Here is a 24,137-nt window from a genome sequence, read left to right on the forward strand (position 1 = left end):
TATTAGTGGCTAAGGCTACATGCATGTAAGGAGGGCAGAGTATAACATTTACCCTCTTTGCCATCTCAGATGGTCTTAGAGGCAAACTTGCTAACATTCGCCAATTAGCAATAAACACAAAGTACACCTGAGACTGTTTGAAATGTCATTAGTTTTACAGGTATTTATAAAGTGATGTATGAGACCAATTAAATATTTGACCTACTCAAGGTAAAAATGGTCATTACATTAACCCTAACCCATCCCAAGAACATGCCAGGAACATGAATGTATGCACCAAAATTCATGGCAATCCAACCAGTAGATTTCAAGATGTTGGTGTCACCACGAAGGTGATATTATTTTACTGATTTTAAATAATTAAGACTCATCATCTGGGAGTCATGAATGCCTGTACAGACATTTGTACCAATCCATCCAACTGTTGTTGAGATACTGTATTTTTGTCTAAAGTTACAGCATATGAAAAAAGTTACCTGCTGCTGGTGCTTGTGGGGCAGGTCAGAGGATCACCAAAGGCAGTAGGGTTCATCCTCTGAGGGCCCTCAATAATTATAAATAATTTTGTCACAATCCAAAAATCCATCCAATAGTTGTTGAGATATTTTATTAGCATCATCAGAGTCAGCATGGTTGCTAGCATGATTGAAAAGCTGAAGAATGAAAACTGCCTGACAAAGTGGCATTAATTTACTCTTATAGCTCTTGGTTGGTCATGATGTCAACCTTAGATGAAGTAAAATGTCAGACACAGAGTGGATGAATTTCAGTCCAAATATGCTCATCCAACAGTGGATTAAAAACAAATGTGAGACAAATCCATGTCTTTAGGGATGAGTCTTAGCTTTTAAAACAGCATGAAGCTTCCCACCACAAGACAAACAGCCACTCAAACAAATCATTAACAAGGAAACGCTGCTCTTCATGTCAGGGCGGCTTCTTCTTGCTGTTATTGGGTTCTTTGAGGATTTTTATCAAAGGTGGCCATGTAACTTAGCAGTGTGAATCATTACATTCATTATTGGGAATTTTAATCACTGAAGCCTGTGTCGCTGGTGGTAGTTTAAAGGACGATGATGGTGATGTTATGTGTTTTTCTTTCCGTCAAAATTCTTTGAAAAGACCAACACCAACAATCACTGGAAGAACAGGTCAGTGCAATAATGTGTCAATCAGTTAGACACATTATTGGACTGACCTGTTCCTTCATCCTACAAGCACAGGCACTGTAGTCTAGATTGAGTCAGTCCCACATATACCATCCTGATCCTCAAGAGTGCAACAAATGGGTAATCATCCACAGCTGAAAATAGTCCCCCAAAAATACATGTTTTATTCATAACTGAGAAATGTTTACTAAAGGCTATTGTACCCTGCTGGTTCAGCAAATCACTGAGCTCTTTAGCTCTTTCTTTTTTTATTGAAACTCTATATCTGGGACCTGTTTTCAAGTATTTACATCTTCAGTGGGAACATATTGGCTTTAAGAGCAGTGCTAAACACAAGGAAGAGAAGTCATGTGATTTCTTGACAGAAAGAACAATATGCAATAATGCCAGTCTTGTCATATAAAGTAAATGCAAGTGAGTTAAAAATATGAAAACAAAAATAATAAAAGGTGGTGTATAAATCCAACATATGCAGCTGGAGGATATTTTCTCTGAGACCTCTTTTTTGCTTGTTTGCAGCTTTATTGTCAGTTAAGCTTTCACTGCACATACAGTAGATTAGTCCATGCTTGGGGTGGTATCAGTCTCAGTCTGTACTATATTCATTAAATATTTACAACATGTTCTATAATTAAAATGGTGCTGACAACCAGGTCAGATTTTGGAAGAAATCTGCTGGATTTCTGCGCAGTACAAAAGAGGAAGAGGGCGCCGTTCTTCCAGCTCAAGGGGAGACAAATGGCAACGTCACAGTGCGAATGGGGTTCAGGGGAAATATGGTCATTAATTTTGATCAGCATCAGCACTAATAATATCAATGCTATTAGAAAGATGGCTTCTAATCATCTCCAATACAGCCCTGGTTGTTTACAATAATTAGACAAATTAAAATATATACAATTAATGTAACAATAACATATTGCTGCTCTAAATGTTTCACCTTCAAGCAAATGCTATATGAGAGAATTTGTTGGAGCTTTGATTGTCGTTATCAGAAATCATTTCTGTGGGGGTCGAGTCCTTTAGAGAGCAAGCTGTTTAAATGCAAATTTGTTTTCCCCTCCTCTCATCAGCCTCCTGGTTTGGACAATAAGTTCCCTCCCAAGATTTGTGAAAATGAAAAGGCCTGTAATTTTCCGCTGCTGTGAATCACACTTTTCAAATTTACAGTGTGTACATCTGTAAAAGGAAACACTGACAAGCAGGCTGCCTCTATCTTCTCTATCAGGCGGCTGCATGCAAACAGATTGGGAGGACAAATGAAAAAAAGGCAAAATCTCATACGGCTTTGGGGATTTCTTTGCCGTTACACCACTTTTACACACAACTGTGACATCTAAATTGCTACCTTTGACTACGCTATTGTGCTTTGGTGACAATCTGTTACTTCTGGTAAGCAAGCACTACTATTACTTAGATAGAGCATCGGCAGCCCCCTCTTTGGCTACGTGGGATGCAGTTTCAAACTGAAGGTGATTTGAGTAAAGAGGTCCAGATATTCGATTAATATTGAAGATTAAAGTGACGTTTGCAATTGATTAAACCAACTGAAACAACAAGATTACCAAATTTAACTAACAAAGCCTGATTTTTTGGTGTTGAGCTATGTTGCACTGGTGTTATGTAGAAAAATTATTTTACGTGTTGTTACTGTTTCAGTGTGATTTGCATAAATACAACAATTGGCTTGCTTTTACAGAACTGTTCCGCCACCAAAGAAGTATCATTTCTGCTATCCGCTTCTCTGCACTGGTAGCTATCAACACTTCAAAAAAGAATGTCCGCCAATTTTCCCTCTTTGTTCTGAGGTTGACATTAATTGACAGCCTTTGCAAGCAATTACTGAACCACATAACATCGCAGAGAACACGCGCTTTTCTCCACTTTCAGCTCAGACTAAGGACAACACTGACAACTGTTCAGTGAGGAAATAAAAAAGAAATTATGTCCTTTGTCATGCTCTCAATTGCTCTTCCATTACTCTAATTAAGCTCACATTGCTTTCAGAGTCTCCCTATCAAGTCCCAGTGTTATAACTTACCTGTCTTTACCTCACAGTGTGTGTCTGTCTGCACACATGTGTGTATAAATGCGGCTCTGCCACATCTGCACCTGGGGTGAAAGCAGCACAAATGCCACGACAAGGGAAACATCATATTAGGTCTTTTGAGTGACAGATGAACAGAAGGTGAAGCCGCCAAGCTGTGACAGGTTGGTTCGGCTCAGGTGTGTGGGTCAGAGTCCTGAGCCTTGATATTAGGAAACCTGATGAAAGTTGTAACCACGTCATAATGCGCTAAACTTTAGTTTAATAACTGCTGTGACCTATGTGAGATCATAGTCAGGGTGTATCGTGGTTGTGTCAGGTTGCCAGTGTGCTGGATCTCAAAAACATAAACTTAAATTGTTTTAGTTTACTTATATTTCTCTCAATGGGAGACATTCTTTTAGTATTTCTTTTTTCAATGAATCAAATGAGTTGAGAACATTTTAAGATGATATCCTCTTGTAACAAACAATAGCAGATTACTATGTGTTATAAATACAAATATTAACTATAAAATGAGAGTTAAAATGCCAGAGGTTATGGTGCATGTTGTGTCTAAATGTGTCAATTCTGATTTAAATAGCAAACTTAGTCTGCAATATGCAATACAGCGCTGAAAAATAATTGTAAACATTTATAGCACAGACTATTAGAAACCTTAATCTTTTAACAGGTCATCTTGTTAATAGGGAATAAATGTATTTAAACACAATACGTGCAGCACAAATAGGGACGGACGTCACAATGCCCAAATCACATCATCCATTGTGGTTTAATATTTTAATGTCTGCTGAATGCATTTTTGAAAGCACCTTTTCGGCCATTTAGCATACAGTAGACTTAATGTGATAACAACTGGTGCAGCCATGTTGAAGCTATTACCAGCATATTACACATCATGCTAGATGAAGGCTTTACCAAACGGGGAGTCCGATAAAGGAGGGGAAATGCAATGCAATGCAATAGAAAGAGGTCGAAAGTTTCATTCTCGTGAGTGTGCTGCATTTGTGAAAGAACACATTTTTCCACATGGCCATCATTCAACTATTGTGTGTCCAAATCCTTATTCTACAAATTAAAAGATCCAGATTTAATGTTATTATTCATGTAGCTGGTAGAAGGGCGCATAATGCTGAATTTCTGTGAACTCAATCAGTTTCACATAAGGACATACTGAAAAGGAGCACGCTCTTTCCTGTCAAGTGCGGCGCTGTTGTTATGAATGGCTCTAATGGAGTTTAAGTAGTAAGTGATGATTCTGACAAAATGTATCACTGCTTTTCTGATCAATCATTATTTAAGACTCTTTAAATTAATACTGGGACATACATGAGGCTTGAATCAATCAAGAAGGACAATTAACCTTAATCTGGATTTGTGAGGATGTTTTAATGGTAATTAGATTTGTGCAAATCTCAGGACTTTTGAAGTTGTTCCATAAACATACAGTGATGAGGAAATAATAGAAACAACCAGAGTTTCTTGGTGAGTTCAATGAGAGGCTAAGATGAGCCATAGTCTATTAAACATAGACGTAGTCTCCAAGTCGTCAGTTATTTGTTACTGAAGATCCATCGTGAAGTTCAGTGTGGTGGCTCTGGCCATCGCCATCTTGGTGGGATACCTAAGACAGCTAGCAGGCTGTCACTCAAAGCAACCACACAAAAGGCCAAATCCTTTGTCCTTTTGTGTGGTTCTTTAATAATATGACAACTTATGAACTCTTTATAAGAGCCTTCTTGCTAAATGGTACTGATAACACTGCTCTGTCCTGCATGTGTTTTAACACACTTTTGTTAGTTAGACATTATTATTGATTTAACTCAGATATACAACATACCTCTCTGTTTGTTATCGTTGTACTTTGTGAAAAAGCAAAATCTATTTCTCACGACTCGCTCTCCATCCTCCTCCCAGAGTCTGTCAACCAGGAGGGAATCGAAGCAGAGCCTCTATGAAGTCCCTGCACTGTCAATTTCCCACTGTTTCTACCACAAAAGAGAAGCAACACACACGTCCAATGTGTCAAAGTCATACGTAGGATTGAGCTTCACTTTTGGGACATTGTGATGTTTTTTTTCTTTTCTTTTTTTTTTTTTTTGTTCTTCTTTGAACAAGTTTTTTGTTCAAGCGAGATCTTTTCAAAAAAGAAAACAGGCTGATTCTTCTGCTAATCAAAGGAGGATACTTGGAGAAAAGAGAATTGCTAGAAACAGTGAGAATGTGAGTTGATGATGTTTTAAAATAGCTTAGAGATCCCTTTTAAATCAAAAGCTAATCCAAAGGTTGCCTACCAAACAAAGCTGTGAGCATCGTAGACCTGAGGTACTTCAGTAGGTGTCCACATGCATGCCAAATGTATTTTAAAAACAAATGTATATTCACATTTGGAAATAGTATTTTGTAACTGTGGGATTAATCATTTTTTATCTGAATATATCAAATTAACATAAACCTAAAAATACACCCTCAAACATTTCTATGTATTTTATGCCCTTCAGATAGTAACTTCGGTTTTATTACGTTTTTCACAAGTGATAATTTTATAATAATTTTAAAGCCACCAACTTCTACTCTTAAGGGAATTGAGGAGTTGGGTGACAATTACGATTGGGATTAAATGTAAGGTTAGATGCACAACTTCAAGCATATTTCACAGACTTATAGGTATAGCTCTCACATCAATAAGACATACAGTATGTATACAGTTGTCCTTTGCACATAGGATATTCTATTTCAAGCTGTATTTTCCGTCAGAGTAGTATCTGGATGACAATTTCAATATTTCCTGCCGGTCTATTGTGTCTCTGAGTTTTTGTTACCTCTTTCTCAGTCTGTGGGGAAATTAGGGGGGTGCGTTCTTAGTTTCCACACACCGACTTAAGCGCATGCTTACCGTAACTGTCACCGGGGTAATTAAGTGTATCCTTGCGCAGTAATTGCCAATTTAATCTTCTGTGCTCTTCTCCCTATTTGTAGTGGCGGATCTGTCAGTCATGCTGGGCGTGGTTCCCATGGGGACAAGGGAAGTGTAGTAGTCATTCACTTCAACCAATGGCCAAAGTAAATTACCTGTAGCCTCCTGAACAGGGGTTGCTATGGAGAAGCAATTACTCCAAATTGTAATTGTGCCACACTAATGTGTCAGGCCTTTACCTATTAAATTAATTGGGTTTTTCTCTGTGAGAAAAAATGTCCAAGAGTAAGCAGTGGAAAGAGGTTAAATGTTTTTTTAAGGACACTTGATTCTAGCAGTCAACAAAACTCTTCTGAATGGTGAAGGGGTAACATGATTGTATGCAGCTGTGAACATGTGTGTACGTACTTCATCTTGTGGTGATGTGATACCATGGCCGTCCTTGTTACACATTGAATCTGAAGTGTCAGCTTTCAGATGGGATCCTTTCCACTTTCTTCCCCTGCAGTACTTGGCTGCAGAGACCCAGGTGCATCAACGCCATCCTTCAGGCATAACACTACTTCCATTTCCTCAAGACCACCTGTTCAGCTTGCGCACACACACACACACACACACACACACACATATACACACACTCTAAGTTCCCTCAGGTAATGCTTACATTATGACACAGGTGACTTGAGATGCACTGGCCAGCATCAGTGTAGATGCTGATCCAGTTGGACTTGTCATCCTCTCAATGGAAACAATTTGAGTGGGAGTGAATCCTCATTATGATTCGAGTAAATTTCATTTCTTAGTTAAAGACGCTGGAAAGTGGGCCGCCAGTGGAGAAAACATGACCTGTTTCAATCTCCATTCCCTGCATGGATTAAATCAGCTCTCATCACTGCTGATCTGCCGTGAGGAATGGGATTAATCAATCGTAGACAGTACATCAATCTGCAAATTAAAAAAGGCGCTCATCACTGAATGTAGCTCCATGGTTCTGGTGTTATTTTGGTGACATGCTGAGTGGGCGGCTTTCTGTCTATAAGAAAACATCAATCACACAAAGCTCAGATGTGTAAACTGACCAGTTTATGAGTCAAAAGTGAAAGATGGAGCACTGCTAGAAAACAACAATAAATAAAAGTAGGTGTGGGTTGGTTAAGGTATTAAGTATGACTATGAGGAATTTTATAGCAGCAATAACTAGGTCTTCTTAGATACACATGTGAGTATTTTTGTAGCTTGCATGGCAGCCACAAACAACAGAGAAAATAACACAGAACGGATCTCTTAATCATGCTTTACCTCCAAATGTGATAAATACACTATTATATCATCTTAAAGAATTTCCCCTCGGGGGTAAATAAAGGAAATCTGATTCTGATTCTGATCTTGAGAGCATGTATTCAGGCTCTGCCAAACTGTGATGGATTCAGGTTATGTCTTAAAAGTTAATATAAAACTGTGTCGAATATGTAAGTCTACATGATGTCAGTTGCTCCTGACACTCAGTCCTCTGATTGGATCAATATAATGTCAGTTAATTGTTTAGTTGTGAAAATGAAATATTTTAGATGTGAAACAATCAGAGTGTTTCAGATCAAAGGTTACAGAACAGAAGATATGTCTGACTTGAGAGATACACCTGAATAGTACAATAATTAATGGACAATTTGACAGATGAACAGATGAAAAACGCTGCATTTCACTGTTTATTTATCTCTCTCTTACAATGAATAAGAGCTAGACACTTTAGCAGGCGCTTCTTTGATTCGTGATGCTGAGCGTCTGCTGGCAGCCATCTTCTCTGTCATGATCTGAAAAAGATGCAGCAGAGTTTAAGAAAATCAAATATGACAGGTACCAACAGTGGATGTTGTGTACCTCACAGGTCTATCTAACCTATCTAAAATAGATGTTTTGTGCATTAACTATACAAAGATCTGATGCACAGATGGTGTTAAACTAAAGGCAGTCATAATCATGATCTTAAATAAACTCAAAGATTCACTGTTCCTTGTTAATGAGCAAGCTGTATATTGAGTGATAACCTTAAAAGAGTTACAATGTCTAAATACAGTCTCAGGTTGTACCTTACATTATTTGTGGTGAGTGTGTGAGATTTTAAAAAGAGATTTCAAAGCACAAAGTGTGTGCACAAAGTAAAAGCTATGGAGTGAGCACTCAACAGCTTATTAAATTATACATAATTAAATACTCACAAATTGATTGAGAAAGTGAATTAATGTTGCACATTCAATCATTAATTAAAATTCCATTTTTCAGAGGATGTAAAAATGACTTTTCAAAAGATGTAGAAACCATGATTGATTTGATGTAAACCTAATGCAAACCTAAATTAATATTTTTTTCTTCGTCCATTTCACTGATACCACTATTATCCAGTACGCCGTTCTTCTTACATGTGCATGCTAGCTTCATGAATTTATGATGCATGTTAGTTAACAACATCTGTGCAAATAAATGTGAAGTAATAAATGTAGCCATCCCATACTAAGAGTATGTCTCAAAAGAAATTCATCTCAATTAACCTTGCTACAAATTTCTGCATCCCATACAGCTTTACTACAAATGCTGTCTGGGTATGAAATGAATGTGGTGATGAAGTCTGCAGGGTACACATGCTGTTTTTATGATACACATTCGATCTGAACAAATCCCTGCTCTGCAGATTTGCTCATTCACCACTGATGCTGTGCTGCACTTTGCTGCCCTCTCATGCCTCTTGAAGGAATTTATTTTAATTTCAATGCAATGCATGTGCACACACCTCAACAAAGGATGCGTTACAAGACTCAGCTCTCCCATAGTGCACATGCATATACATGAATGCACACCCATTTTTCTTTGTTGGAAAATTACAGAGGATGTAAAACACATTTTGGAAGTTGTTTTGAAAAAAGTACCCCCCAGTGTCCAAGATCTGTAATGTTACATATATGTTACATTGGTCATTTATAGTAATTTTAGTTTGTGACACCTGTGGCACACTGGGTTCTTATTGGTTAGAGGTTGCAGACAGAGATTAAACAAACACATAAACTGCAATTATGGTGCTCACCTGAGCCACTAGTTTCCAAAGCAAGGTAACCCTCCAGCAAGGAGCTGAACCCTGTCAGTCCCCCCATGGCAGCATAAGGGACATCCCTGCCTATGGGTTGACCACGTGCCTCCCTTTCTAGTTTTGTCTCAACCTGCCAAGATAATTATGTGACTTGAGTTCAAATTATAGGAAGCATCTCTTTATCTGAAAACAAATCTATCTCTAATGTTTACTCTGTTTTGTTTATTGTTTTTTTTCCTCCAAACCAGGGACATGTTTGAGTCTTCTCACCAGGGTCTGATGGGCAGAACTGGGCTGGCCACAGCCACAGGTGTAAGGGCTCTGGAATCCAGAACAGGAACTACCTGAAAAATTAGTTATAGGTATTATTATGAGTATGCAGTAATCGTCTTGAACATTAAATGTGGGCCTCCATGTGAGTGAGATGCTAGATTTAATTTGGACAAGAGTGATTTCAGACTCACACTTTTTGCAGAAGTGTCCACTAGCTTCACTGTGATCCTGAGGTAAGTGTTTACACCTGCAGCGCACAGGGTTTGGCCCAAACTGAGGAACATACTGGTATGCAGAACAGTGACACCCACTGATCTGACATGGCAGGGTGAGGGGTCGCTGAGTGGGAACCACTTCAAAGTCAGTCTTATGTTGCTTGTACCTGGACAGAATTACATTATTCCTACATGTATTTATTTTTGTGTGTCTATGTGTGCATTGGCATGTAGAGGAGAAAGATGTCTGTTTTCATGTTATTACACTACCTATGTGCACAGAAGCACTGTGTCTCAGGACCAATGAGTTTGCAGTCGATACCTCCTGGCACTCCAAAGCTCACATACAGCCTGTTTTTCACTCGTTGAGGGAGGACCTTCCTTTTGTATTTCTCATATTGTTCTGAAGTGAAGGGGGTGCCGCCATCATCGTCACCAACAATCCTTGAAAAGACAAACCACCAACAGTAAAGACATTCTAACTTGTTATACGATGACCTAATCTATGTTATACAATGAGCTGACCTGCAAATAACAAAAGTGTTATTGTGTTATTTCAGCATTTGTATTGTACTAATAGCTGTTCCATGAGTTCTTCCTCCTTGGCATTAACTTAGCTTTAGTTGTCACATGCTGTTGGATTACTCCCAAGTGAAAACCCTCGAGAGATTAGCTAAAGTCAGGAGATAAAACCATACTGTCAAACACTGAAACAAACCTTCTGTACTCCCAGTAGTCATCCACTGCTTTCAAAGCTGATTTATCAAGACCTATTGCCTCCATTGTAAAAAGTCCAAAACTGATGGCTGCGGGCTTTTTGTCTTGCACAATAAACTACTGTTGTTTACCACCAGCACTGAGGTTGCCATGGAAATAGTTGCAGATGTCCCTCTAACGGTCGGAAACTGAACCGCAAACACACACACTCACAAAAGCACCGCTTCCACAAACATTTCTAGCTAATGTTTCTTTATAAACCGATTTCATTGTTTTAATTAAAACTGATTACCTTTAACTTAACTGTTTAACTGCACTAAACGTTACTATTCATATTGTTTTTATGAGTTGAGGGAGAGAGAGCAGTACAAATACATTTCCCATAATGCCGTAGTAATGACGCGCGAGGTAGACGTTCAAGGGGAACCATGACAGTCAGCACAATTGCATGCTTAGAATTTTAGCTACTGACTTGTGCTTTTTCAGACCGTGCAGTAAGAAGTCGAAATGACTACCAGCGGGAACAGACGTCTATTCATGAAGCTCGGCAGCTGACTTTTGTAACGAAGACAGCCGGCTGCTCGAGATATTTATTCCGGCGTCATCAACGACAGCCCAGGGGTGCCAAACAACAATCATCATTCAGTGTCAGCCAAAGGTAGCAGCTGGAGCTCATAGGCGCCGCGTCCCTGCTTCTCTGAACCCTATTAAATCCTGCCTCAGCCTCAAGGTAGCTTCACAGACGACACACTGGGGTGGATTATGCGTTTGTGATGGGATTTACTTCATTTGCAGATGATGTTTTTAAGCTTTTATTAACCGTCAAGTTTTTTGCTTTGCTCAACTAACGTCAAGCTAACATGAGATGTCAGTGGTGTTGGAAACACCTTCAACTGAGCCTAATCGCCCATTAACACTTTTTAGAACTATATTAGAACTATATTTTAAGTATAAAACTCTTAAAAACTAAGTATCCGAAATTAGTATATTGTTCGTTTGTCTTCCCTTGTCGAATACTACTTGGTTCGTTAACTTTCCATGTTTGTGCGTAACTTGACATTGTGTCAGTGAGTCAACGTGTTTACAAAGTTGTCAGTCTCTGTGTGCGCGCGTGTTTTTTTTCTTTTGTTTGTTTTTTTGTTTGTTTTTTAGTTTTTAGTTTATGCTCTGCAGGTGAGCTGATTAAGTGATCAAGTGTACCTGCAAGCTGTTGATGACAGGTGACAGCTGTCGTGGTCAATATATAACCTTAAATATTTTGATAGATATTTGATTGTTTTGTGCCTTATTACTGACAATCCTCCCATTAGGTACACTATATAAATCACCCTCAAGTGGAACATTCGTTGTCTGAAGCTAAATTGTGTGCCTTTCCATAGAAAAATGATCAGGCCTGGTGAATAGCTTGGCATGACAGAATACCAAAACTATTAAAGTTGTCACCAATTGTCAGCACTTTGATTAAGGTATGATCTGTTGACTGACATGTGGCAGGCACAGATAATAATCCCAGCAGTCTATTGATCTCTGTCCTAGGGCTGGATAGCATAGATTTATCTGTTAACACAGCACTTGCACAAAAAGTTTTAAGTCCGGCATCAGACATTATCTGTATTTTTGCATAAAATCTTTGTGGATCCTGCATTGTGTGTTGTTTGGATTGGGCTTTTTCTGGTGAATGGCTAAAATTGAAGTTGAGGTTACTATATAATTTTATTATGACAGCGTAACTTGACATGAGATTTGAGGATTCAGCGCACTTTAAGTTGAGCATTTTTACCTGTTTTTGAGACTAAAAGCTGAAGGTTTCAATACCTTCAGTAAGTGGCATAGCTTTGACTGTTTACAACTGTTATATCCTTGTTTCCTTCTCTCCCCTCTACTTCATGCCTGCAGATACATGGTAGCACCTAGGTCATAGGAAGGACGTGTTTTTGTGTGTGGATAGTTACTGGGAAGAATCGCTGAACGGATTCTATTACCTTTCTTTTCATAATTAATTCCCTCACGCACTGTCCCCTTTCTGACCTCAACAGGAAGTGACACTCCCATACCCAAGGGACAGAGCAGAGAATAAACTCGGTGACAGATTTGTGAAAACTGAGAAATGATCACCTAATTTTTCCCCCGATTTTGCATGGTGCAATCTCAGGCTGTTTGACAGTCAAATAACCTTTTGGAGGTCAGATTAGAGAATGCATTCTCTGCCTCTGTCTGGTTGTATGCCTCCTGTCTGTGTCTGCAAGTGGATCCCATGAAATCTAAACTGGTAATTGGGTTTTTGGGCTAAGAGGGCTGAAAAATATTTGTTGACGAGTGGGCTATTGTGCACTCTGACCCAAAGCTTGTCTTTAATAATAGCTAATAGTCTCTTGGATGTAGCCACCAGCTCCTTGCCAGTAGTGAGGAGGTGGATATTGTCCATGCATTGGTGTTTGTATGTGCACAATCCTCTCTGTAATTATGGCATGACAGGTTTTTGAGGCTTTTCCCAATTTATGACAATGCAGCACTTCACAATGAAAATATAAGCATCATATGATAACCTTGAAATGCAGTTAAATGTTTCTCATGTTCTTTTCTTTATGTTAATTTTATCTTTCTTGGTATACTTCTCCAACATAGTGAACAATGTCTGCGAATCCCCTGCCTCAACACTCCATCTGTATTGGTCATCTGAAGACAGACATCTTACATACAGAGCACCTTTCCAAAAGCTGACTGCCTGACTGCTGGTGTCTGTGGGTGTTGGCTTCCGTCTGTTTCTACTTCCTGGCCTCTGCTGTTGCTCAACATTTTCTCACCTCTTCTCAGAGTGGAGGGTGCAGAATCATTTAGTGGTTAGAGAAACATCTTCGGCTGTATGAGTATTAGGTAAGCTGGTGTTATATTAAGTCACTCGAGGCACTAAGTCCACACCAGCTCCATGTTTGCTTTGTAGTGGATTTTGACCTCCGAGTTCTCAGTGGATACTGACAACAGAAAAAAGAATTTCCAAGAATCAACAATCCCTCTATCAAAATACTGATATATCTGCATCCAAGAAAAGACCTTCAGCCTCAGACCAGGACTCTCCAGCTCCTCCTCCCTTTCAGCACCCACAGTACCATGCTGTGTGCACTCCTGCGAAGGAACATGTCCCAGAAGCTGAGTGTGCTGCTGCTGGTATTTGGCCTGGCATGGGGACTTATGTTGCTGCGCTACACGGTGCAGCAACCTCGCCATCAAAGCAGCTCTGAGCTACGTGAGCAGATCCTGGAGCTCAGCCGGCGATATGTCAAGGTCCTGACAGAGGAGAACCAAAATGCGCCAGGTGGGCCGCAGGGAACATCTATGGCTGGATATGGTAAGCATTTAAGAAGTCAGGAATGCTATATAAAGTATGAGGTGACTCCTCACTTTGTTTTCTTCCTTCTCTTCCCCATGCACCCAGCTGATCTGAAGAGGACTATAGCTGTGTTACTGGACGACATTCTGACACGACTGGTCAAACTGGAGGGGAAGATTGAATTGGTGGTAAATGTGTCCTCCACTAACACCTCCCACACAGCAGGGGGTGTCCTTGCCTCTGCTCCTGCTGCTCTACAGAAGTCCTCCAAACAGGAGACACCTGGCAGTCACCCAGGAACGTCACTCCTTCGCCCACATGTCCGTAACAGACCTCAGCCGCGTCAAGGAGCATAATCTTGATAGATTTTTTTTTTTTTTTTAATTTGAGCACATCACATTTTTCCAGCATTTGTCACTGATGTGAAGTGAAAAGCAATAGCAAGACTTCTGGACATCCAGAAACTTCAAATTTGGGATGCTTCTCAGTAATGATCAGCCTACTCAGAGGGAAGAACAAGGACTTCTATATGCTCTGTCGGATTATATGCTGATATTTATTTATTTTATACCAAGACTTTCCAGCTCATTTTTTATATTTGCATTGTTGATTTTATTTGGCATAAATTTTTAGATTTTGTTGTTAAACTGTTAAAGCAAATGCAGAGAGGTCAACACTCTTGGAACTGAACTAATTTCTCATGTGCTCTGTCATAAAAACAGCTTAAAGTGCTCCTCTATCTACATTTAACTATTTTACAATACTGCTTCAACATATCAAAATGCTGAACTCAACCGTAGCAGCTGATACTTAGGACACCTTATATAGTGGTGTAGCTGGTAGCTACATTTCAGTTTAGCTGGCTCAGTTGCTAAATACTGAACTGAAGAGGATTCTACTTTTAGCGTAAACATATAATTTTAAAGCATAATTAAACTGTGTAGTTCACCTGTAAGAGATAATCCAAAGAATATTATTTGCACTCCACCTGAAGGGAGTAAGTGTGTATACACAATTGCTGCAATACAGTTTGAGGTTTATGCAGAATATGAAGGGATGATGCCTATTTGTCACTGTAAACATGAGTGTATGTGTGCTTTGTCTCAGTTGAAATCCAGTGGTTCCTTTCCCTGGTGTTGAGAATTTTTTTAATTTAGGTGTAGAACAGGTTGAATGTACGGTACTATGTAGTCAGTTTCTAGCCTTGCACTGCTGTTAAGGTGGTTGACATACTTCTTACATGTGTTCAGCATTCATGTTGCACTGTGACTCAATAGAGATTTTCTTAAAAAAAGAAAAAAGCTGGTCTGCTTCAATTTTGACTTTCAGGATATTTTAGAAGGCAAGAAATTTTCATTCCTACAGCCTTTCTGCTGGTCCTGAGAGTGGTTTCTATAATACTGAGAAAAGGCTCACTTTGTTCTGCCCAGGAGAATAGCTTTTATTTGTTAATCATAATGCTTATTAACATAATTTGGCAAGAAAAATAAGCAATATATGGACTGTGGGAGACAAAGTCAAAAATAAGAGACAAATGATTGGTTCATAATGTTGCTCAGACATTACAAACTTAACTGTACATGAAGGCCACTAGACTAGACTCCATTATCAAACTGTAATTTGACTGTCTACAAATATCACACAGAGACACACACACACAACCAATACTCAGCTTAATTCCTATGTATTAAATGTGATCAAAGAAACACCATCAGGGACTTATATTTGACATTATGTTCCTCCCAAGGCAATAGATCCAATTTTACTTTTACTTCTGTCCGTATATTCAGCCAGTGGTTCGGTAAGCCAGTAACATTCTGGTTTGTACTTCAGTAAAAAGTTGAGGTACTCATACTTGAGTGTTTCCATTTTATCTTATTTTTCTACTTCTACTCCACAGCATCTACTTAACAGCTCTCAAGATAAGGATTTTACGTATGGAAGTCTTCAGCTTCCAAAATATGATCCCTTCTTGCACAGTAAGCTAACAGTATAAAAAGTGGTTAAAATGACCTACATCACAGCCAACTTTAACATTTAAATGTTGCTTATAGAATGTTTCATTAATATTATTTCAATAACATACTGTATGTATGATGCTGAATAGAGGAATTTCCATGATGTGTGCAGTAGTTTTACTTTTGAGGAGCTTGAATGCAGTACTTATATTTCTAATTGAGTGATTTATTTTTTATTTTGTTTTATTTTTTGCTGTGGTATTGGTACTTTTACTTTGAATATCTCAATTCTCCTGAGTGTTCGGTTTTCAGGGTGCGTTATGAGACGTTCAAGTGCACAACGTTTTTACATTAAGGGGGCGTTGGAGACGCGACGGGACGTGACGTCAGATTCTGCAGCACATAAACATACCACCCACCTCACGCGCCATCTTCTTGCTCGTAACCGGCCAAAATAAAACATTGTGAAAATATCAGTGTAGTATTTGTATATTTCTGTTAAAATACTCGATTGTAATAGCTATACTGTACAATGAGTGACATTGAGGACGGAAATTACGAAGGACGGGTAAGTAGTTACATCGAATGATATAAAATATCTCCCTTTCTTCCTTTTTTTCCTGTGTGGCTGCTGATTGAAAACACTGTAGGCAAATTCACATGTAACGATAGCTAACGGTAACAGCTACATTTGAGCTGACGCTAAATTAAGAGCTAAACGTCGACGTTGGTTTTATATGCATTTCGATGGTTGACGTTACCTGTGTTAAAGAGGCAGAGTCGCGTTTTGGTTTTGCCTCTAGCTAACAATCTTCTTAAAAGCATGTCGTGTATACATGCCCTGAAGTTGGCTTTAGATTCGTAGCATCCGGTTAAGTTAAGAGAAGCTTAATTTAGCTGTATTATTTACTGTCGTTAAAGCTTTTCAGAAATTTTAGATAAAGCCTGAAAGCTCTGAGACGCGGTGCAACTCTCAAATTTGTGAAACTGGACCATTGGACCAGCCCCCCAAATATAATTCACATATATTCACAAATAAATGTTTCACAAATGTGGAAGTGGGTTTAGGATAGCGTTACGGTTTTTCCTTAACTGTAAACACACTTACAACAGAAGCTATGACAAAAAGGAAAGTCAGTCGCTCAGTAGTGTAAAGTTAAGTTTCCCTTAATTTTCCCCTTACCTACCGAGTCTGTAGCTAACTTCGGCGTCTTTGGCACAGGAACGTTTCCCGCGTTGCTAGCAAATCTGCTTCAACCAGACTCCTCCAATAGTAACTGTCTTTAAAAGCTCCCTGGTTATACAGTAATGTTTGCAAATCGGCCTACTTTTGCGCTGTCAGATGATGCATAGCATCTGACTCATTCGCTTATGAAAGTAGTTGCAGCTATCCTCACTGACCGTATAGCTTCTTTCTCTGCGGATATCACTGCTGTTGTGGCAGCCATTGTAGTGCACAGCCTCGCTTCCTTCCCTGCTTTCATGCTCGTATTTAGTAAATTAAAATATTTCTACAACATATTATCTGACCTCTTCACTTGTAACCATGTATCTTAAATTGTTGTGACTTTGCTTATCTTTGTAATTGTACTGCATACAGTGTTCCTTTTCATTTCATTTAAGCCTATGATCTTAATTTTATTGAATGTTCTTTTTTCATTAAGGTTATTGATCGTGAAGGATTTGAAGAGTATTATCCAAGAATGATGAAGAAAATTTTCAAGATAAAAGAAGGCTAATGAAAACTTGTACAGAGCAGAACGTAGAAGTGGAAAGGGAGGAAATGTGACGGAAGAATGGTGTCAGATAGAAGCACTTGCAGTATAATGGCTAAAATGAAACTGGTTTCAGTTTGGGTGAAGAGAGAAAAACAGACCTGGAATCAGAAAATGAGAAAACTGAAAAAAGAAGAATGAAGAAGGATAGAAATCCTGAGAGAAGGGAGTAGCGTGTAAAGAATCTGGAAGAATGAATGTGTCCCTAGGTTAAGTAAATATACTGTTTGTGTCACAAATGTTTTTTCTTTACCATGCTTCCTATGTGTAAAATGCATGTTTTATTTTTTTTCCCTTGATGATCCAGGTGGACCTGGAAATAAACTTGTCATGTATATTTTATTTATATGGTTGATAATAGGCCACATTGTAAATCAAAGATTTATTTATTGAAATGATAAGATTACTAACCCTTTCCTTCACAGTACATAAGCTGTGCATTTTAGACAGGTGTAATGTACATGTCCAACATACCACATCTCACTATTCTGTGCCTGATTGTTTTTCTGTATAAAGAAATAAATATGTTTGTTCAGTGTACTTGGGAATGTTGTTAACATGCTGCTGTGGCAATAGGGGTCACGCTCCCCATCTAAATCGGATCGTGGGAGTCCAGCTCGGGTCAAGTCGGAGAGCAGGTCCGGCTCCCCGAGCCCATCCCGGGCCTCCAAACGGTCAGACTCCAGATCCCGCTCTCGGTCAAAATCTAGGTATGTTGTCGCTTTTTGAAAGCTTTTGTGATGTTGTGATCACATCATAGTTCAAACAGGAGTTGAAATATGTCAGTTACCAGATGTTTTTATGCTTAATTTTTTCCCCCTCTTGTTTCCATCATTGATTGTCTTCCATAATTTTCTTATCTGTTGTCAAATGGTAAATTCAGTACCTCTCCCTCTCTACCGGATCCTTTTCAGGTCTCGATCTAGGCGGCACTCAGACCGCCATTATAGCCGTTCGCGTTCTCGGTCCTTTTCCCACCGGAGGAAGTCCCGTTCTCGTTCCTACAGTCCTGAATACCGCCGCAGGAGGAGCCATAGTACTTCCCCAGTGTCGAACCGGCGTCGTCATACTGGCAGCAGGGTGAGTATGATGAGGATAGGGCGACAGTGCAACACTGAATAGAATAGTGTTTTGATCATAATTTTGAGGTGATTGACTTATTTCCCATTTTATTCCTTAAAAATGTATACAATGTTTTGATATGGATTTGAGTTTGATCATTAAAAACCTAATTACAAGGATTATATAACTTTATTAACACTTGGAAGCCAAGAGCCAGTGAATTTCTCCATTTTTATTTGTGAGGACGTATAATTTTTCAGATGATTGTTGTTAACGCTGTGGGAAACCACTTTGAAATGACATTTAATAACCCCTTTTTATTAACCTTCCCCTCCTTTCATTATATCAACAGAGCCATGATTTGACAAAAGAAGCATACAGTCATGGTGGTGGTGCTGATGTTAGGGTATGTGTAACTTCTAACATATTCTGGGCAAGATTGATGTAATGTTTGTTTGTGGGTTATAGGTGCTGCTCCCAGTGTGATACTGGATGAGGGTTGAGGGGGTAATTAAAACCTAGTGGAAACCTAACAGTGCTTTGTATGTTTAAGCAGTGTGGCTGGTTTGCTACCAGTGGAATATGCTGCTGATCTATAATGTGCATTGGATTACCTAAGAAATTACATTTTGTAACACTAGCCCAAATTAAGCATTAGCCAGTTTAGCCAGTCCTTAAAAACATATTATGAGTACTTAAGTTAGTGTCTGTTTATTTTATTGCATAAATGTAATGTGTGGTTGATTTCAGGTGTGTGTATACAGGGTTTAAGCATTTTCTGTATGTGTTGTATGTATTTCACTATGACGACTATCAAAACATGCTTAGATATAATACCATACTGTATGAACTTCTACACTTTCCTCAGTGACCTGACTGATATTTTAGCAAGGAAGCCTTTAAAGCTTTGGTCAAGCTGCTAAGGGAAAATGGAAGATCAAATGTGTTTGAGAAACTACATCTTACACTAGCAAACACTGACGTTCAGTAATAAATCAGGTAGTAAGTACAACTGTTTTTCATGCAGCACCATGTTAGACCACAACTTGTATAATGTCAGTGTTTATAATGCTCTGCTGCTTTAAGAGGTTCATGTGATCATGCCAAGTAGGAATTAAGTGAAACTTTCAAAGCAAGCAGGAGGCAAATGAAATGGTGTTGTACAACGTTTGATTGCCCCAGGGGCATCTTTTTGAAAACTGTTTAAGGGGTTATTAAAGCTGTCATAGTTAACCCGCTGAGCATTTACTGTTGGACCGGTACAATTGGAAATGCTTGGAGGGAATAGTCTTGCTAACCAATGTAAAAATGTAGATAGATTTTTACCCTTTTAAGTGGCAATTCCATACATATCTTAGTTATAAGCCAGTATTTACAACATACGAGCAAGTAGAGTTGGAGTTGTACCTCAGCCAGTATATAAACAGTGATGTTTTAAACAGTGTAAATAAATTAATTCAGGATATTTTCTTGGTGCAGTATTTATCTCTGTTCTTGATTTATTTATTTTAATTACATACTTCCAGCAGTCCTATGTTCCCAGTACATTACACACATAAGATGCTGTCATGTGTTTAGAGAAGCATGGTTTGCATACTAAACTCAGCAAATGGTTTTGCATGCAAAGCATTAGATGGATCACCTCTAACCCTTACTGTTGACCCTTGCAGGCAAACCCTGATCCCAGTACATGTCTGGGGGTGTTTGGCTTGAGCCTGTACACCACAGAGCGTGACCTGAGGGAGGTGTTTTCACGCTATGGGCCCCTGGCAGGGGTAAATGTTGTGTATGACCAGCGCACGGGTCGCTCCCGTGGTTTTGCCTTCGTTTACTTTGAGAGACTTGAGGATTCCAAAGAGGTATGGGAAACGTTTGTGGTTTCATTTATTGGCCAGATAGCCAATGATCGTCCGTTCTGGTCCCAGAGGCTCATTTGTTTTCTGTCTTTTGATGTAGTTAATTGCATTCATCTGGTGTTTCAAGTGTAAACTAGTCCCTGGTTAGATTGCTATGGAAAGTGGCATGGCTGTAGGTCCTGGAACCAGGAGTGAGAGTATTTTTGTTAAGTAATTTTAAGTGACCTACTAATAGGTTGACCAGTGCCCGTTGTCACTTTCTTAATTATTTCCATATATGTCCATTAGCAACTGTATCTTTTTTTGCCCTAGGCGTACGTGCAGGTTTGAAGGTCTTTTATCTTCAGATAGTCACCTATTTTTTAATTTGGGTGTGATTACACAAGTTTGCCACTAGATGTCTGCCATGTCACAAAGTCTGTAATCCTGCAGTCCTGCATCCCATAGCAAAGGGTCGTGATGTAATGTAGGTGAGCATTTGTGAATTAAATCATTGTTACCAAGTCTGATAACAAATTTTGTCTTCTCCTGCCTCGTGTCCCTCAGGCAATGGAACGAGCCAATGGTATGGAGTTGGACGGGAGACGCATCAGAGTGGATTACTCCATTACCAAACGTCCCCATACCCCCACACCAGGAATCTACATGGGCCGACCAACTCAGTAAGATCAGCGCAAATCTCAAATAAGTTTTCTCAACCTTTTGTGTGGCATCAGACTTTATCATGGTTGAAGCCCCTAAGAAGTACAAATCATCAGGAGTTACGTAAAAAATGTCAGAACTGGTTGGAACACATTTGTGATGTATAACAGTTTATATCAGTTTTGACATGGTGCTGTGTTTTTCAAGAGATAAGACCCTGGAAAGTCATGCCTTGTTTTTCTTAATTCAACAGCAATGGTGGTGGTGGTGGTGGTGGTAGCAGCAGGAGGGGAAGGGATTCATACTATGATCGTGGTGGCTATGACCGCTATGACAGATATGATGATTATGACTATAGGTATAGGTGAGTAAAGACTTGTGAGCACAAAGGCATTGTTGCACTGTTACGTGGGAGAAAGTGTATTAAATTTTCTTTGTCTCTTTGCAGTCGCAGACGCTCTCCATCACCCTACTACAGTCGATACAGGTCTCGCTCACGGTCTCGCTCCTACAGCCCACGTAAGTGTGAAGAGAAATGCATACAATAAAAAAGCTGGCCTAACTACATCTATTGAATCATCTTCAGACATGAAATCAAACTGCTGTTAGTGTGCATATTTAAACAGATTTATGTACCTTGATCACTAGTGAAAGCTGATTGATTTTTACCAGTAATGTAAGTAGAACTGGACTAACATAAATGTTTTCTTTTTGCAGGACGATACTAAGCTGCTTCTTCCGACTGCTTCTTCTTTCCCTCCAATAATTGATGGTGTGTGATTCATCGTTGCGTTTCTAAGGGGAACATTTTTATTTAGCGTGTTTACACTAGAAGAACTCTTTAAGTTTGAGATGGGTCTTGTTTACATACAATAAATGTCTTAATTTTTAGATGTTTTGAATCATCCGTGTTGAGTGTGAGCAAAGAACCCAGTGACTGTTGGTTACTGTTGATTCATTCTTGGACTTGCTTCTTTCCTTGTCTCTTTATTTTCTCTAGCAGCAATACCTTTTTTTCTGCCAAGTGATGGTTCGTAAGATTTATCGCACTGATCAAAAATGGGTTTTAGTAAATAATGGTGACACTCAATTTCACTACCTGTATTAAGCAAGTAAACATTAGAATACATGCAAAAGATAATTCATTTCAGTGTTGCCTAGTACTGACTTTAATGGTAAGTAGCAGGTAAATTGGGCTATAAAAAGAGGTGTTTCCAGTAATCAGTGGTTGGTTCTCTGCTCACAGTCTTGACTTTTTTTTTTTTTTTTTTAGTCCTCATTTGAGTTTCTTCAGAGTTTTATTATTGTGTATTATTCATTTTTTATTGTTGTTTCTTTGTATGAAAATACAAATATATGAAAACTACAAAGTTTGTAATGTGTTTGTCTGACTTAATGTGCATGAAACTGAAGTTGAGCTTTAGTTGTACAGGTGGGAGTCAATACTTTAAGTTGTGTGGGTGAGGTGGGAAAACAAGCTGAGGGTGTTTCACAGAACGAGACCGGCGCCAAGACGTTATGCATGATAAGTTTATGTTCACACAAATTTAAAGTAGTTGATCTGCAGCCACTCTATGAAAACCACAATAGATTGTCCAAAAGTTGAGTTTTGTCTCATTTGAGCTACACCAATGAAAACATGCAAAGAAGGACTTTTACCAAGCTTTTATTGGGTGGCTTTCATTACATAAGATACAAAGTTCACATGTGAGAAAACAGACCATTAGATGAGTATTTTGTAACTGAACATGGTGCATTCAGAGGCATTTCTGAGTACATATTAACTGTAACAACAAAAGGCTTTGTGCTTTGCTCAAAATTCAATACAAAATAGCTTCACTTTCATGTGATCTCACCTTCATGACATTGCTAGAACAATTCTTTACTAAAAGTAGCCAAATGTGTGCTTTGCATTATGAAAAGATGACAGAACATAGCCAAGTCCAAATCCCATAAGACAGGTTTAGATAAGTGACACGCATGGGGCAAGCAACTGACTGATTGACTCAGATTATTCATAAAGTACCAAGATAATCGCTAGCTGCAAGGATACAAGGGTCAAAGTAAGAGATCTTTCTCAATAAAGATTACGCACTCAAAGCCATAGTCCGATGTCAGTCATGTACATTTGTGCTCATTTCCAACTTTGATCTTTACGTTGAGTCAGCTTGAATAAGCGGTTTTCCTTCCTCAAGATTTTTCTTGGGGTGATCTATGTAATAAAATAAGTAAACTAACAGTGATGAGCCACTTCTTAGTATTTTGACACTGTAGAGAGCAGGTGCAGATTGAAGAAAATGCAGATAATTGATTTTATAATTACATGGAAGGTTGTGTTGTGATCGATGAATTTCTTTGTCTTCACTGAAATCACACATTGGCATAGACATCATGGCGTGGTACATCTACTCATAGGTTGACCAGTAGGGGACAGAATGGGAAGATAGTCTCATATTGCTGGGATTCCATGCAGCAACCATCTCACCTATAGAACCTGAACTCAAATATTAGTCAAACGTGTTATTTTCTGGTTCAGAGAAAGGGTAATATCAAGAATTATTTATTTGCTTGGAGGAAGCAGTCCAAACCCACTTATCGAAAAAGAAAAAATGAACCAAATACTCATGCAGTGTGTTCTACTCAATATAGAATACACTACTTCTGTTTTTTGTCCATTTTTCATTAACTTTGTATTGTAGTAGTACTGTAGAGTTTGGGGTTTTTTTTGTTGTTGTTGTTTTAACAGAGAAGCCCACACATATCTTTAATATCCTGTATTTGTGATACAGAATAAAACTGGGAGGGTACACTTCTAACCTATGGGAAGATGTCTGACGGTTAACAGGCATGTTCATGTGTCCTATATGGTTTGAGCACAGAGTGGCTTGGTGGGGGTGGGGTACGGGCTGAAAGGCTTAAATTCCCCACCTCTTGAGTTGTTCATGTCTGAGCAGTAAACATGAGGCTCCACTTGCTCCACTTGGTACAACAAACATTAACAACTGTTTGCTCTTCCATCAGCACATGCTGAGTTTCTCACTTAGAGAAGTCAAAATTCTTGATGAGACATCCAAAAGAAATATCACCTGACTCTTTCTA

At 38.9% G+C, this 24,137-nt stretch overlaps 3 protein-coding genes across 5 annotated transcripts; 2 read left to right on the top strand and 1 right to left on the bottom strand.

Annotated features, from left to right (window-relative positions):
* Nucleotides 1-5,813: 5,813 nt before the first annotated feature.
* fam221a (family with sequence similarity 221 member A) lies at nucleotides 5,814-17,251 on the bottom strand. Of its 3 annotated transcripts, XM_046416848.1 has the most exons (7): nucleotides 17,105-17,251; nucleotides 9,971-10,144; nucleotides 9,677-9,867; nucleotides 9,483-9,556; nucleotides 9,210-9,342; nucleotides 7,859-7,944; nucleotides 5,814-6,724 (listed from the first exon to the last, which is right to left on the bottom strand). In XM_046416848.1, the coding sequence occupies exons 1-6, from the start codon at nucleotides 17,185-17,187 to the stop codon at nucleotides 7,880-7,882; spliced, it is 720 nt and encodes a 239-aa protein (XP_046272804.1). In that variant the 5' UTR covers nucleotides 17,188-17,251; the 3' UTR covers nucleotides 5,814-6,724; nucleotides 7,859-7,879. The 3 variants fall into 3 exon arrangements, with proteins under 3 accessions (XP_046272804.1, XP_046272803.1, XP_046272805.1); XM_046416847.1 differs by lacking the exon at nucleotides 5,814-6,724 and having other exon boundaries at nucleotides 7,827-7,944; XM_046416849.1 differs by lacking the exons at nucleotides 5,814-6,724; nucleotides 17,105-17,251 and adding an exon at nucleotides 10,419-10,664 and having other exon boundaries at nucleotides 7,827-7,944.
* Nucleotides 10,845-14,476, top strand: ccdc126 (coiled-coil domain containing 126). Its single transcript, XM_046416864.1, has 3 exons — nucleotides 10,845-11,147; nucleotides 13,043-13,763; nucleotides 13,851-14,476. The coding sequence occupies exons 2-3, from the start codon at nucleotides 13,526-13,528 to the stop codon at nucleotides 14,099-14,101; spliced, it is 489 nt and encodes a 162-aa protein (XP_046272820.1). The 5' UTR covers nucleotides 10,845-11,147; nucleotides 13,043-13,525; the 3' UTR covers nucleotides 14,102-14,476.
* Nucleotides 15,042-22,411, top strand: tra2a (transformer 2 alpha homolog). The gene is made up of 9 exons (XM_046416838.1): nucleotides 15,042-16,271; nucleotides 18,055-18,188; nucleotides 18,393-18,558; nucleotides 18,893-18,946; nucleotides 20,211-20,399; nucleotides 20,943-21,058; nucleotides 21,292-21,402; nucleotides 21,487-21,557; nucleotides 21,756-22,411. The coding sequence occupies exons 1-9, from the start codon at nucleotides 16,236-16,238 to the stop codon at nucleotides 21,764-21,766; spliced, it is 888 nt and encodes a 295-aa protein (XP_046272794.1). The 5' UTR covers nucleotides 15,042-16,235; the 3' UTR covers nucleotides 21,767-22,411.
* The last annotated feature ends 1,726 nt before the right edge of the window (nucleotides 22,412-24,137 follow it).

This window comes from Scatophagus argus, chromosome 17, assembly GCF_020382885.2.
Source record: "Scatophagus argus isolate fScaArg1 chromosome 17, fScaArg1.pri, whole genome shotgun sequence".
Lineage (NCBI taxonomy): Eukaryota > Metazoa > Chordata > Actinopteri > Scatophagidae > Scatophagus > Scatophagus argus.